Genomic DNA, 15020 nt, shown 5'->3' with positions numbered 1-15020 from the left:
CACATCTTCCTCCTTTATCTCCAAGCCATTTTACATTCCTCCCTGCCGCAGCCATGAGTTTCTTGCTGGACCCCTGTGAGGGAGCAGAGAAACTGCTGCCTGGCACAGCAGAGGTTAAAGAAAACCTTTGGGTTCAGCTATCCCTACCCCACTATACCTGCAGCCAATGCCAGGCCTGGAGGGGGAGAAAAGAAGGGACCTTGGCCCATAGTTGGGGTTGGTCTGGAGAGAAGTCAGGAGCTCTCTGTTTGCCTGCTGGAAGGGACAGATCAGCAACCTGCCAGCCAATGCAGTCCCTGGAGCCAAGTAAGTCTTCCCCTGCCAACGGGAGCCTGCAGTTAAGCCCCAACGACAGGGCCACTGAACTAGCAGGGCCATGCCCCAAACTAGAGAGACTTTAGTAGGAATTCAGGAGAGAGCTCCATCTCCCCTCTTTAGGACTTGAACTACACAGGGTCTTGGGCTTGGACCTGGGGGGAAGGGAAATCCTGGGTATCCCTACTACTCTATCTGATTAATGATCTAGCCACTTGGCTGCCCAGCCACAGAAGGCCCTATCACACCACCACCCCCTAGACATCCCAAATGCTCCCAGTGCCTGTGTACTCTTGGACTGTAATTCATACCATAGGAGCACAGAGTGTGAGAGGGGAAAAATTGTACCTGGGTAGAGAACCAGACCAGGTTCTTATCCAGATCAATGTTCATTGGGACATGGCTCATTTGAGTCACCCAGACAAGCCAGATACTCTCCAGAACCCTGTGGAGACAAACACACACAAGGCAGTCACTGATTCTCTCTTGCCAAATCCACTAACACACATATAGATCTACCTGAATACTACAGTACAGACAAGTGAAAATCCTATGGACCCAAGCCAGCAACTGTTGAGTTAAATGTCTGCCCAAACAGTCAGACTCCAGAAAAACATTTGCATACTCCAGCCAGCCAATGGTAAAAGGGATGGCACAAAGGGAGACCATGCATTTTTTGAGTCAGGGTCAGGGCCCATTGTACTAAGTTCTGTGCAAACACAGAAGTTACAATCCTACCCTGAAGAGTGTACAGTCTAATTGAGGACAAAACACAAGATGATGCATCAAACAAGCAGGGAGGATGAGGATAGGAGGAGACACAGAATAGGCATGTGCCCAATTTGCATAATGAAGGTTGTTTTGAAAAACCAATAGTTTGTCCTGCTGGTCCCCTGCCTTGCTGTTGGGAGCTGGTGATTTACTAAAATAATCCAAACAGATTTAGGGCCTGTAGAGGACCTTAAAACCAAGCTATTTTTGTCATGAACAGAGCATATTTTATCAAAGAATTGGATGTAGAAACTCTGCATCCAGGCCAGGTCCTGCCAGAGAGGAGATGAAGAATAACAAATCCATTCCCCTCCCCTGTCTCCACATAGGTTCTAGAAACTGCTGGATTCTGTTGAACTTTTTCTTCTCCTCTGGTGACTGAGGTATGACCAGTGGGTACTCACCCACAGCACACCTGAAAAGTGTATTGCTTAGGGTTGAGAAACAGTGGACTGCAGCTTTGCAGCCCGCCCCCTCCCCAACAGCATCCTATAGCAGCAGGCACCCTGCTTTGCTCCTCCCTATCTGCACATCCACTATATAGCTGATTTATTTACTAACATTTGTGCCTATCACCATGATCAAAGGGCACATCCGGATAACTAAAAGAGAGCAAACTGGTGCTGGTGAGTGATTCAGTTCAAAAAAGTGGCCCTGAAATGAGAGATTTCCAGAGCCAGAATTATCCGCTATTAGAAATGCCCTGACACCCACATCTCACTCTAGAGGTCTCCTCCCTCGGTACTGAGGGAAGGAGCTTTCCATCAGAATGAAGATGCCATGGCCACAGCATAGCAGGTGAGAGGCAGACTCAGGGACACTCAGCTCCCACTTAGTCAGAGCTTTTATAGAGGATAATGAATAGGGAGCAGTGCAGAGTTACTAGAGCGCAGTGCGCTGAACATCCTACACACAGGAGAAATTTGGTGGAGGGGCTGTGAAAACTTTCTTTAATTTGAAAGCTAATCACAACATTCACTGTGGAGAGAGAATTTAGTAATATCCATCTTCACACCACTACACAGAGAGTAAATACTCTATTATGAAACCGTTACAGTTGCTACACACTCAATATACCTGACACAAAAGCAAAAATAAAAAGGTAAGCCACCTGCCAGTTTATCATTGTTTATGGGCACACGCCTGGCCTCTACCACAACTCCTGTACCCCAAAGCAAGGTTCATTGTGCCCCCTCTAGGGATGCCAGGCTTCCAGCACCCTCTTCACCAAACTTCCCTCACCAAACACACTACACTATACCAGAGCCGCTCTTCTGCTATCCTCCCCCGCAACACTGCTCACTGTGCATGTTTAGTGTCATAGTCTGGGTGTTTGGAGGAAATAGCTTGATAAGAGAGGTCCGGGATGGTTGGCATCATTAGGGGATCAGAATGAAGGTTATGGTTTGTGTGGTCTGGGAGGATGGAGACCAGAAAACAGGGGACAATTACATTATTGTCATGGAGGCAATGAAACCTGGATTTCCACAAGAATCATTGTATACCCTGAATTAGTGATGTCACCCGAGTCAGAACAATAAATCTTAAGAACTCCAGGCCCAGTCCCAACAATAGCTCAGGCAGTAGAGTACTTAGGATTGTACCAGTATTCGTACATACTTTTACCTCAAAGTCATAAAACAGATGTCACTGTGAATCGAATGTTCTAAGGGTGCAACACCTCATGAGCTCCTGGGTCCTTCAAAGTTCTTTGTACATCCACAGTTGTGATTAGGCAGCACTTACCACCCAGTCTTTTCTCTGGATTGTCTTGGGGAATGCAAAGTACTGGAAGTAGACAGGAAACAGGAATGGGGGCATTTCTGGAAGAGGGTATGAGGAGAACATAGAGACATTATTAATCCCATCAGCTAATCATTGACACCAGCAACAAAGGAGGGGTCAGCTGCTGTTTACCATCCTCCCTATTTACTGTTGCAATATAATATGGTTTATTATCACAGTAAGATGTGAATACATCATCTTGCTTCTTTCCAAATCCAGACTGGAAATACACTTTGGCCTTCCTCATCATTATTGACAATTTTACCATCCCTGTCTGGTAATACAGCTCAACTCTTGCTAAGATTTCTCTTGTTCCTGATATATTTCAATAATTCCTTCTCATTGTCCTTAATCTGACTGGCGGTATATTTTTGTTCATTGATATCTTTAGCTTTCCTAATCAATTGTCATTTCACAACTGCTAATTTCAATTTATTATATATTGTTCTTATTTTTTATTTCTTCATTCACTTTCTTTCTTAACCAGGATGATTTTTTTTAATCTTAAGAAACTTTCTTTCATGAATGTGAAATTGTGGGGGTTTTGTGCATAGAATAATATTTTCTAACTCAACTTCCAGTTATTATTCACATTATTTTGTTTAATTTTCCTCCCAGTAAATTTTGTTTTCTACTTCATAAAATTGTCCAAGTCCTTCTATTACTGGGACTATAATCAGTTTGTACAAAATGAATATAATGAGGTCATGCTCATGTGCACTGAGGCAACTACTGATTCTTCTTTAAATATGTGTAAACATGGATCCCACTGTAGGTGCACATGTGCCTTGTGTTTATGAACTTTGAATTTGTTCTGAAGTAGTCGTGTCTGTTGTGGTCACACATGCTTCCTTGTGCTACCATGTGACAGCATAAAGGCTAGAGATATTGGGACCATTCCCTCAGTTCCTTCTTACTGTCCATGGCAGCGAGACAGAACTTGGACAGTGCCTGACCTGCTGTTAATTATTAGACTCACATTTCAGTGCTTACTGAATTCTGTGAAGTTCTATCTTCCTTTATCTCTTTTTGTTTTCTAATTGGATTTAAAAACAAAACAAAATACGCAAATCATCAGACCCCTGTACACCTTCCTGTATGGCAGGGTGAAGTTTCATCCCTGTTGATTGTACAATATTTTAATGTCCTTGATTGATAGGCATGGCAGATCTCTGTTCTGTGTCACTGAAGGACATAGCCCAACAAATGCTCAATCTGCCTCTCCTTATCCTACACCCAGAAATCCAGGGATGTGAGGCTCAAATTACATTTCCTTGGGCAATCTATGAAAGTCACATCTGATCCTGAAGAGGTAGGAACCACTAAGATGAAGTTGAGATGACTAATTCACGGCAAGTGTCCCCACAGGCAGGCATTATACCTTGAGTTTGAGCAAGGAGAAGAGGATGTACATAACGCATAAAAATCCACAACACTGGCCCTGGAATCCTCGATACCAACTTCATTAGTACCGGCACCCTCAACATGAGCAGGGGCTGACATCAGGGCAGGCAGGTCTGATGCTGTGCCTTCCGCTTTGAAAGGTGCCAAGGGGCAGACCTGCATCAATCATATGCACAGCTCTGGGTGTTCCATGGGGCCATATTGCAGGCAGGACTCAAAGTGAAGCTCCAGAGACAAACCATCCAAAAGCACATTGACATCAAGTGCTGCGATGAAGGCCCAGAAGACACATCTGGTACCAACTCCATTGCTGAGACTCAGACTGATACTGACTCCAGTACTCATAAGCAAGCCCATCTTGTTACTGAGATACATATTGCCAGAAGAACAGCCAACCCCTCTTCAGCATTAAGACTGGCACCACCTGGTACCAGGACAACATCCAATGGCACCTCTGTTCTAGATGCACTTTTTATCACCATCTCCTAGCTGCTCCTTCTGTCCTATACTGAGTGGAGAGCTTTGTCCCCTCAGGCTAGCAAGGCATGATACAGGGAGTTCCAGAGATGCCCTGTACAGTGTACTGCTACACAAATGGCAATGGGCTAGGCCAGCCCAACCTGGCCAGCATCCCTACAACTCACCTCCTTGGCCTCCTGGGCTTTACTGGGGTTCACCCTCCCATACATCTAGGAGCAGATCTCCACTACATGCCTTAAGGAAGATGAGGAGGTCTCAGTCACTGGTAGCTTCTGTGGTTAGGGCCTCTATGTCCAAAACTGAGGGGAACTCCATAACCAGGCAGAGAAGATTCTGGAGAAACAAAAAGAATCTTCATCTTCACCTGACAAGACATTCACATCAGCCCCAACATCTGCTGTCAAGGACTTCCAGGATTTGGTTACAAGAATAGCCTAAACTTTAAACACCAAGGCTTTGGGGATCCAAGAAAACACACAAACTGTTTGACATCCTTGGCTCCTTGGCCATAATGAATTGCTCTCCTGATGAACTAGGGTTACTGGAATCAGCAAAAGCATTTGGGGGCACTCCAGCTTTACTTCCCCCAACACTGAAGCAAGAAGAAAAATACTGATCAGATGGTGACCGAAGGATTCAAATGCTTTTACACTCATCCAGTCCCAGGGTTTCTGGTTGTGTCTGTGGTGCAAGAAAAGACCAGGTCCATCAAGGGGTGCTAAAGTATGAGGACCCCAAGAAACTGGACCTTTTCATCTTCCTTCTGCCAACTTTGGATCACAAACTACAAGGTCTTTTTAATGATTGCAGTTTTTTGACGTAAAAGGGCATTATAGTTCCCATCCAAACTCCCAGAGGAATGTAGAGAAGAGCTGAGGAACGTCATCAGACAAGGCCAGATGGTTGCAGAGACAGTACTGCAGGTATTGGATGCAGCCAGCAGGTCCATGGCCCTTGGTGTTACAGTACCGTGCCTCTTGGTTGCTGGAATCCAGTATTCTATAGAAGAAGCAGATAACTAGAGAATTTGCCCTTTGAGGAGATGTGGCTCTTCAGCAACAAGATGAGTGAAGTACTCCAGTCCCTCAAGGATTCAAGGGTGATGCTGAGTTCACCAGAGATCTATGTTGCAGCACTGTATTGTGTTTAGCCTAGAGAATAAGGCTGATTGGGGGTGGGCGGGGTGACATACCAGGGTACAATCCAGACTGAGTAGCTGTGTCATCTCTGTCCTCTATCTTCAGCCCTGTGTGAGATGGATGACACCAGACAGGAGATCAAAGTACTCTGCTATTGAATAGCAGAGTGCAAGTGCTGATGTTATAAGCATCTGGTCACTTGCACGCCAGGTTCAGCTGATCAGTTTTCTGAGCACGTTGTTCCGAGTGTTTACTTTGGCTGTTGTCTTCTCCAAGTGGTTGAGGTACGGCAATGACCTATACAAGGTCATGCTGAGGTAAACTGAGTTTGGGTTGTTGGAGAAAAACTCAGTTCTCGCTTTTTGTTTGGGTGCAGCAGAGTCAGATACTTTATTCTGTTTAGCAGCTACAACAGGGAGAGAGTGCACTAGGACATAGGGTCTCCCCTTCCTAGACAGATCTCTCAACAGGTAAACAATTACAGCAAGCATTTATACTTTTGTTATAGACAATAATAAGCAACAGCTGCATTTTGTTTATACATAGGTCATCTTGATATCTTGTTTTTCTCACTTAAGAGACGTCAGTTTACATATTGTATTATCTACACACGGTCGAAAAACAACTTCTCACACAGTTCTTTTCCACTTGCCTCACACAATCCTTGCTTTTACAAATCTCGCGTTATTAGGGTTACAGCTAGCCTGTGGCTAACAGAGACTGTCATGCATTAAGATGCCCTACAAATCCATGTCAGTTCTTTCTGTACTTCCACAGTGTCATGCTGCAGGCATTGGCCATTTAAGAAAATATTTAATTCGTGGCTTGAGCTTGCATTATGCAGATGGAATTCTCTAGAAACCATCTTGGAAAAGCCCAGCTGCTGGTGCCATCAACTACAATCATCTGCCATGAGCTTCATATCATCATTCAGGTCCATGTCAATTACTAAGAAGGATTGAGATTGATAGCTGTAGCAGACATCGGTATAGATAAACATGCATGAGAGTGTTGCTGGTAAGTCACTATGTGCACATTGAACAGTACTGGTGAAAGAACCTTGAGGAAGACTGTTAATCTGACACTTCCAGGAACTGCAACAGTTGCCCATATATACTCTGAACCACCTATTTTGGAGGAAGAGCTCTACTACTTCGATGATCCAATGCAGAGCAACTTAAGAGAGTTTACACAGAAGGCCTCTGGGCCAAACCGTGTCATAAGTGACTGTCAAATCCAGAAAGACGGCTCCTGTCTTTAGATCTTGTTGAAAACTGTTTTTGATAAACGTGGTCAAGGCCAAGACTAGGTCACAGCTGCTACATCCTTTCTTGAACCCAGCCTGCTCAACCTGAAAGACATAATCCAGTTTGGGAGTGATTTGTTGTATGATCAAACGCTCAAATACCTTGAAAAACACTGACAGTAAGGATATTGAGCAGTAATTTGCCATGTTGTTTGTGCCCTTACCTGGCTTAAGCATGGCAATAATCTTTGCTTGACGCCAAGTGTGTGGTAGCTTCTTCTCATTAATGACCCCCCCATATATAGAAATTAGTGAGCAACTGTGATGCCTTTTGACCAAGGTGGCTCCTTGGAATTGGTGGTAGTTTTCATCATCTGGCATACAATGTGATGGAATGGTAACCACACTACATTCCAGTGCATTGTAGAACTTTTCCCAATTTGTCTTACGAAAATTCCATCGATGCTTGATTGAACTTCAAATGATGGATAGCTGGAGCCTGACGAGGATGAGTGATGGTGGATGTTGGCTGGGAGGGAAGTTAGGAAGTACAATACAACGCACTGATTGTGGATGGCAGTCTAGCGAACTGACACAACAAAGATCCAAGTCGACTACTCTTTAGATCATCTGATTGACCACTCTTCCAAATGAAAAAAATTCTTCACATGTGCTACCGAACATGGCCTAGACCCAGTGCAGGCCCTGGCAAGAAAGATTCTCAACTATTTGCTGCAGTTAAAATGCTGTGGACTTTCCTTTAGCTCAATCAAGATCCACATAGCTGTAATATCAGTATGTTTTCCACTATTACAGCTGCTCTTTCTTCTCTCATTTGATGGTGTTGAAACTTCTCAAGGGCCTAATGTATACTTACACAGAGGAAGAGATTCCATGCCAGCATGCGACATCAACATCATCCTTCTGAAGCCCCATCATATGGAGCCCTACTATAATACCCCCTCAGAGTGATCCATCTACCATCTCACCCTAAAAAACAGTCTTTTTGGTGGCCATCACTGTGGCTAGGAAAGTGAATGAGTGGGATCTGCACAGACTACCACATCTTGAAGAACCAGTTACTGGAGGTTAAGGAACCATTCTCTTTTGCTAGTTTAGTAATCAATTTATCTTGTTCTGTTCGAATGAGGTTTAATAAAAATTACCCCAACTCTGGTGTTAGAAAATTATCATCTACAATTTTTAGAAACTCCAAGTAAGTTTTACTAGTGGCAGCATCTGTCCCCCCAAATTGAAATCCCCCATGGTGAAACTGTTTTGCTTTCTATACATTACAGATAGGGGTTTGAGCTGTTCATCCTGTTCTCTACTCTGACTGGGTGCATTTAAATAGACTCTCACCTATGTCCTGTATTGTGATTTGTCACTTTGAACATTGATCCATGAGTATTCCAGTTTCTGTGCTTCTGAACTGTCAATTAGTCTAAAGCAGGTCATGATATCTCCAATATAGAATGCCACCTCCACTTCCCTTTCACCCTCTCTGTGTTTAGAAATTGTGTGCATCCAGCAGTTACAACATTACAATATTATGAATCCTTCCACATGTTTCAGTATAACTTATGTCAAATATATTTTTATAAATTAGCATTGCTAATTCCTCCTGTTTATTTTCCAGACTTCTACCATTGCTGATGGGTAATTAAAGAATAATTTACATATTGCATATCGTGACACATTGATCCTTTATGTTCATGATACCTTGAACCTGAGATCTTTGTGTAAATTTTCTATGTTTACCCATAGCACTCTCCCCTTCTATTACTAGTTGAAGACTGACAAGGGAGTCTGAATTATAGAACAATGAAGTAGGGGAGGAGAGAAAAAGGGTTGCTTGTCAGGACCAGAAGAGATCATATACCAGAGAGGTGACAACAAAGGAGGACAAGAGGGATGAGAGAGGAGGATCCTGTGCCCCACGCTCTGTAGCTCACACATTGTAACCCATCAGACTGTACAGGGGAAGGGGAGTCCTGTCTCTGCCCCTTTCCCACTGAGAAGAATAATTCAGGCGCCTGTGGCAATTGCTGTGTGAATGCCCTAGGGGAAGTAGTGATACTCACTGACAAAGAAGTACTTGTGCTGGTGGTTGTAAGGCATGAACGTCTTCTTCTTCATCCCAAGCTGTGAAGGGAGAGAGGACCATGGCAGGTCAGCAGGGCTCAAGACACCTAGGCACATCCTTTCCAACCCTACCCCACCCTGAGACTTACCCATTGAGCCACTTCCCAAGGTAAATGACCTTACAGATAACGACAAGATGCACAATTGCAACCCAAATACAGTAACCTTAGGTGTTTGTCAGAGGTAAGTAGAAGACAATATGTACCTGCCTGGGATAGGGTTCCAAAGTGTGTAGGGTTTGTCTCTTGTTCATTCCTCAATATTCTCCTTTCATCCCTTAGCCTCTCTGCCAGAGGCACTAACCCATGCAGAATGGGCAGGCAATGGATTTGTCCAGAACTAATTAAACACAGGAGCAATCTCAGATGGGGAGAAATGGGAGATGGGATAGGTGCGTGCCCCTAGCAGGGAGAACCCTCTTGTTGTGGGAGTTGCCATAAAAGAAAGGACTTTACAGCTGTTCAGATCCCTGCTGTTGGTCCTTATTTGGACATGAAAACTGCTGCAGGATATGCCTACTGCAGCCTCCATGTTACACTGTATTTTAAAAAGAATGGCTCAGCTGTTTTTGCTCCAACTTTCCCAAAATATTCACCTTTGTGCAGAGACCATCTCTGAATAATACAGTTTGGAAGATGAACTTTTGAGAAGCTGTGATAAGCAATTTAAATGGAGTGTAAGAAAGGAAACATGAAGGCAACCTAAACTATTTGCATAAATATCGATGTGGAAGTAGAGAAAGAACTGACAGGGATTTGATGGGGATTTCAATGCAAACAGTCCCCTCTGTGAGCAATTGTCAGGCTAAACTGTAACCCTAATAATGTGAGATTTGTAGAAGCGAGAATTGTGTGAGGCAAGTGAGAAAGAATTTCATGAGAAGTTGTTGCAACCTTGAGTCAGATAAGTATGGAATGTAAACTATAGTCTAAATTGGTGAGAAAAATAAGATATCAGGATGACCTATGTATAAACAAAATGTAGCTGTTGCACATTATTGTTTGTAACAAAAGGTATAAATGCTTGCTGTAATTGTTTATCAGGGAGAGATCCGTTTAGCTCTCTCCCTCCACACAGTTGCTAGAGATAATAGAGTATCTGAGTTTGCTGCACCCAACCAGAGAATGAGAACTCTGTTTTTCTCTGACATCACTAACTTTCCAGGGGTTTCTCCTTTCCTCTCCTTTCCTCTCTTCTGCCCTCTTTTTCTCTCTGTTTCTGTTCTTTCTTCATGTATATCTGCATGCCCCACAGGAACAAATGAGATTTTAAATCACAAGGCCATGTACCCACCAGCCCTTTCCCAGAATGCCTGAGATGCAGGTAGCACAGCTTCTCTGAAGCCTTACAGAATAGACACTTTGTTTCTATCCATGTACAACATCTCAAATTTGGAATCTTTCTTTAACCCAAACTGTCCTTCATGTTCACCTCCACCAGAAGATACAAAAAAGGAATGATCTCATCCATTATTTCTTCTCCCCTCTTTGAGTTAGACCATGTTCCCCTCCTTGCTGTATATATAGAGCAGACCCTCAGCGAGACTTTTTCTGAAGTCAGGTGGATATTTCATATTAATCAGTCCTATTGAAGCTCCAGTTAGCACTCCTAGGATAAGGATCAGGTACTTACCAACAGTTGGCCTGTCACAAACTTTTGAACTACGTGGTTCCATTTGAACTTGCTGAATACCGAGAGGTGTCCAAAATCATGTTGCAGATACCCAGCTTGAGACTCAAGTATCAGAGGGGTAGCCGTGTTAGTCTGGATCTGCAACAAAGAATCCTGTGGCACCTTATAGACAAACAGACATTTTGGAGCGTGAGCTTTCGTGGGTGAATACCCACTTCCTCAGATGCATGTAGTGGAAATTTCCAGGGGCAGGTATATATATACTAGCAAGCAAGCTAGAGATAACGAGGTCAGTTCAATCAGGGAGGATGAGGCCCTGTTCTAGCAGTTGAGGTGTGAAAACCAAGAGAGGAGAAACTGGTTGGCTTGCCAACTACAGAACCAGTTTCTCCTCTCTTGGTTTTCACACTTCAACTGCTAGAACAGGGCCTCATCCTCCCTGACTGAACTGACCTCGTTATCTCTAGCTTGCTTGCTAGTATATATATACCTGCCCCTGGAAATTTCCACTACATGCGTCTGAGGAAGTGGGTATTCACCCACGAAAGCTCATGCTCCAAAACGTCTGTTAGTCTATAAGGTGCCACAGGATTCTTTGCAGCTTGAGACTGGAAGGGAAAAGGGATCACTGAGCAAACAAAAGCGAAGGTAGTGAAATGTCCATTTTCTACATGTTCATTCTAGAGACTCCTCTCTCATTGTCTTGTCAGCATTCCCTCACCCCACAGTCCTATCTGGGTGAGATATCTTCCGTCTGCTGATATTAGGGAAATATTTCCAGTTCTTGCACAGTCAGTGCTTGTTAGGTATGTAATTAGGCCAAAGGACACAGGAACTTGTAGACAAACTGACCAGTGGCTGAAGTTAAATTCAATCTGGCCATTGCATTTGCAGAAGTACCGAAAGACTCTGTCACTGTTTGATACCAAAAGCCAGACTCTGTTACCTTGCACCTTGTGTAGTATTTATACTAGTGCAAAGTGGGTATAAAATGTTATCAAATCAAATTTATTCACTCACTCACACCCATAGCAGGACTTACATTCAATGCAAACAGGTGTAAATGACTACTTAGGGCAGAGGAGAATCAGATCCCAAGGTGAGAAGGAGTTTTTCATTATAGAAGAACGTATGGAGCAAAATACATTAGTGATAGCAGGGTGCTTTGTGGCAAAGGCAGAAAATTGAAACATAACAACTTGGAGTACCCCTATTCCACTGCTAGTGAACCCTCCACCTCAAGCTCATAAACTGGCAGAGAACTGTTAGGTTGTTTTCATGAACAGAGGAATGAACAGGTGTCACCACACTAGCTGCTGTTATTTTCAGGTAAATGAGCTAACAGCCTGGGGTGAATGTACCAGGTTTATATACAAAAGCCCTAGGAGAGCTACTAGCAGGAGGAGCAGCTGTGGAATAGGAATACATAACTGGTGCTTAGAGTATGGAAGAACTGGCTTGTCCACAGCTATATACTGTAGAGTGGGGACTTTACCAGGGAGGTTGTTGCAGCACCGCAGAGATGAAGAAAGGTAGTAGCGAGGTTCCAAAGTACCAGAATGAACCAGCTGGCAGCCTCTAGCAGCAGAATTTGCAGGAAAATCAGGAAGAAGAGGCTGTTGGGGTTCAGAAGTCCCATCCTCTTGATGGTGGCACGTAGCTCACAGAAATCCTCTACCAGCAGTTTCTGGGGAAGACTCAACATTGCACACTCTGTGCTCTGGATGTGCTGCACAGAAGTCTCAGAGGTGGGGGCGTTTCTCTGCTTACTCTAGAAAAGCCTTTGAACTCTGCTCCCTTGGAGGGTGTGGCTGGACATTGTGAGATAAGATGCACCTGACAAATTGTGCTTCTTCATGGGATCTCTCCAGCTGTGGGAAAAGGTTATAGTTGATGAATGCAGCTCACTTACCAGGAGAGCAAGGGATGTGTGTGTGTGTCTGGGGTGGGGATGTCCCTGTATCACTGGGATTAGCCTATGACTAATGAGCTGAGTCCCTAACAATCCAGTTTACTTCAAGGCATACAGAAATCAACAACCAATGGGTCCCTCTCCCCCAGCAGGCTCCATGTGACTCCATGAAGCCATGAGCCCAGTGCTACAGTTGAGGGTCCTGGAAGCCAATAAATAACTAGAAACCCAGATTTGCATTATTTTACCCTGTACCTCCCTATTTGGGATCCCAACCTGCAGCCACCCTCAGGGCACTTACATTTTTGCTGGGCTCCATGCTGATTTGATCTGGTGCTTGCTCCCTGATCAGCAGTGAGCTCATGTATTTTCTCACCAGTGCCTTGTTGATGTGGAATGTGACAAAGGCCTCCTGTGGATACCAGAGGAAATAGGAGGAGAAAAGCACACACCTGGGATGAGCACAAGCCAGATACCATGTTAACCCTTTACTGAGGGAGATCACCATGGTTGCTAAGCGGCTCTGACTGGTCCCCTCCTCCTTTCTCTGCCTAAGCTCATGCTGACTATTTTTTTCTTCTTTTCTTTTGGCTTTTGTGGTGAACATTCCAACATGAAGAGTAGAGGGAAAATTCGCTCAGTGAAAGGAAATGCTGGAAAAATACAGAAAACAAACCATTCCTGCACAGTTCTAGTTGAAAGGGGATCATGGACCTGTTCCCTTTAACCTCCTGGAAAGCTGTTTCTTTGACTGGGTTCCCTTTTTATTGGAGACCACTGGTCTTGGTTTCTGCATTGTGAGTGATAGGTTGGTGGAAGGCAGTAGAATATGGGTATTAACATACTGACACAAATGTTGAGAAATTGAGAGTCCGTCTAGTTCCCAGTGAATCATTAGACAAACTCCTACCTTTTATACCACCTTTGCATTTCCCTAATCTTGATGCTCTGGGGGCTGGCGCAGACCATGGCTCAAGTAAGTAGAACAGTGTATGGCTGCAGTCTAGGATAGTATTGTGACCTCTCTCTCATCCACCTCCAGCCACAAGCCTACACTAGGAGCGATAGAGGAGGGCAGTGTAGGGCTTCAGGGCACCTTGGTCAATGATCTTCTCTCAATAAGCAAAGTTCACATGTACATGCTGGTCTTATTAGGACACATGAGTGTGGCCTCTGTAAAGTTGTGACTCTCCGGAAAACTTTCAGCTTCTCAACAAAATAGTGGATAAATGAGCCAGTTTATATATTTGATCTGCATTTTCAAAAAACCTTCGACTAAATCCTGCATGATTGGGCAGTAAGGAAACTAACTTGTTCTGGAGTGAGAGGTAAAGTCTAGTCATGGATTTAGGAACTGGCTAAAAATAACAGAGAACAAAGACTAGGGATAAGGATCCTTTTCAACATGGGACAAGGTTAACAGCAGGGACCCAGGCGCTTTTCCTTCTTCCCTCCACCACCAGTTCTCATTATGGCAGCCTGCCCTGCAGAATGTTTGATAATCTGGGTTCCCCCCACCCCTATATCTCACCAAGGCATCCTGTCCTGTGTAATGACTGATGATCTGGGCACCCCCCGGATGCTGCTGGTAGAACGGGCTGATGTCATAGACCTTCCTGTCAATCACCAGCAACTGCTTCTGCTGCGGGTGCCCCTGGCCTGTGTGAAGCTCAGTCTCCTCCCAGGTGAAGAGCTGCAGGTAGGAGCCCACACCAGATTCTGGGTTCTTTTTAGCCACCTTGCCTTCAGGTTTTGGCTGCAGCGCCATCACTACACTTCACATTTAGACCCACTGATCCTCCTCCTGCCTGCCTCATCTGACACTGCGTAGGCTCTGTCTTTTTACACTAGCTGTGTTTGGAGTAATCAGGCAGCCTGCCAAGCACCCTGACCTTCTGATTGCCAAATGGCTACAAGGCTCCATAAATCTTTCTCCCTTTGTTCACCTTCCTCCCACAGAGAGCACATTAACTTCCATAATCCCCCAAGAGCACTATGCTCCAACTGGGATGATACAGATCAAGATTCTAGCTATCAAGCCCTGGGAACAGAATATTGTCCCTATCAGAAAATAATCGGACTGAACTCAAGCCTTGAAATATTTTGATCACAAACTTAATCATACCTGCTCCCAGCCTGGCTGCTCCTGATTGAAAAAGAACCCTGCCCTCCTTCCCCCATGCCTAAAAAA

The 15020-nt window shown here is 44.3% G+C and overlaps 1 protein-coding gene across 1 annotated transcript; it reads right to left on the bottom strand.

Annotated features, from left to right (window-relative positions):
• Positions 1-697: 697 nt before the first annotated feature.
• Positions 698-14597, bottom strand: LOC115651214 (acyl-CoA (8-3)-desaturase-like). Its single transcript, XM_030562167.1, is given in 9 exon segments — positions 698-760; positions 1239-1358; positions 2833-2909; positions 9225-9285; positions 10918-11055; positions 12433-12481; positions 12483-12604; positions 13131-13241; positions 14361-14597. Coding segments are annotated over 9 exon segments (978 nt in total).
• Positions 14598-15020: the final 423 nt, after the last annotated feature.

This window comes from Gopherus evgoodei, chromosome 4 (genome assembly GCF_007399415.2).
Source record: "Gopherus evgoodei ecotype Sinaloan lineage chromosome 4, rGopEvg1_v1.p, whole genome shotgun sequence".
NCBI classification, from domain to species: Eukaryota; Metazoa; Chordata; order Testudines; family Testudinidae; genus Gopherus; species Gopherus evgoodei.
Note: the sequence above shows the minus strand (reverse complement) of the source record. Positions and strands in the feature narration are given on the sequence as shown.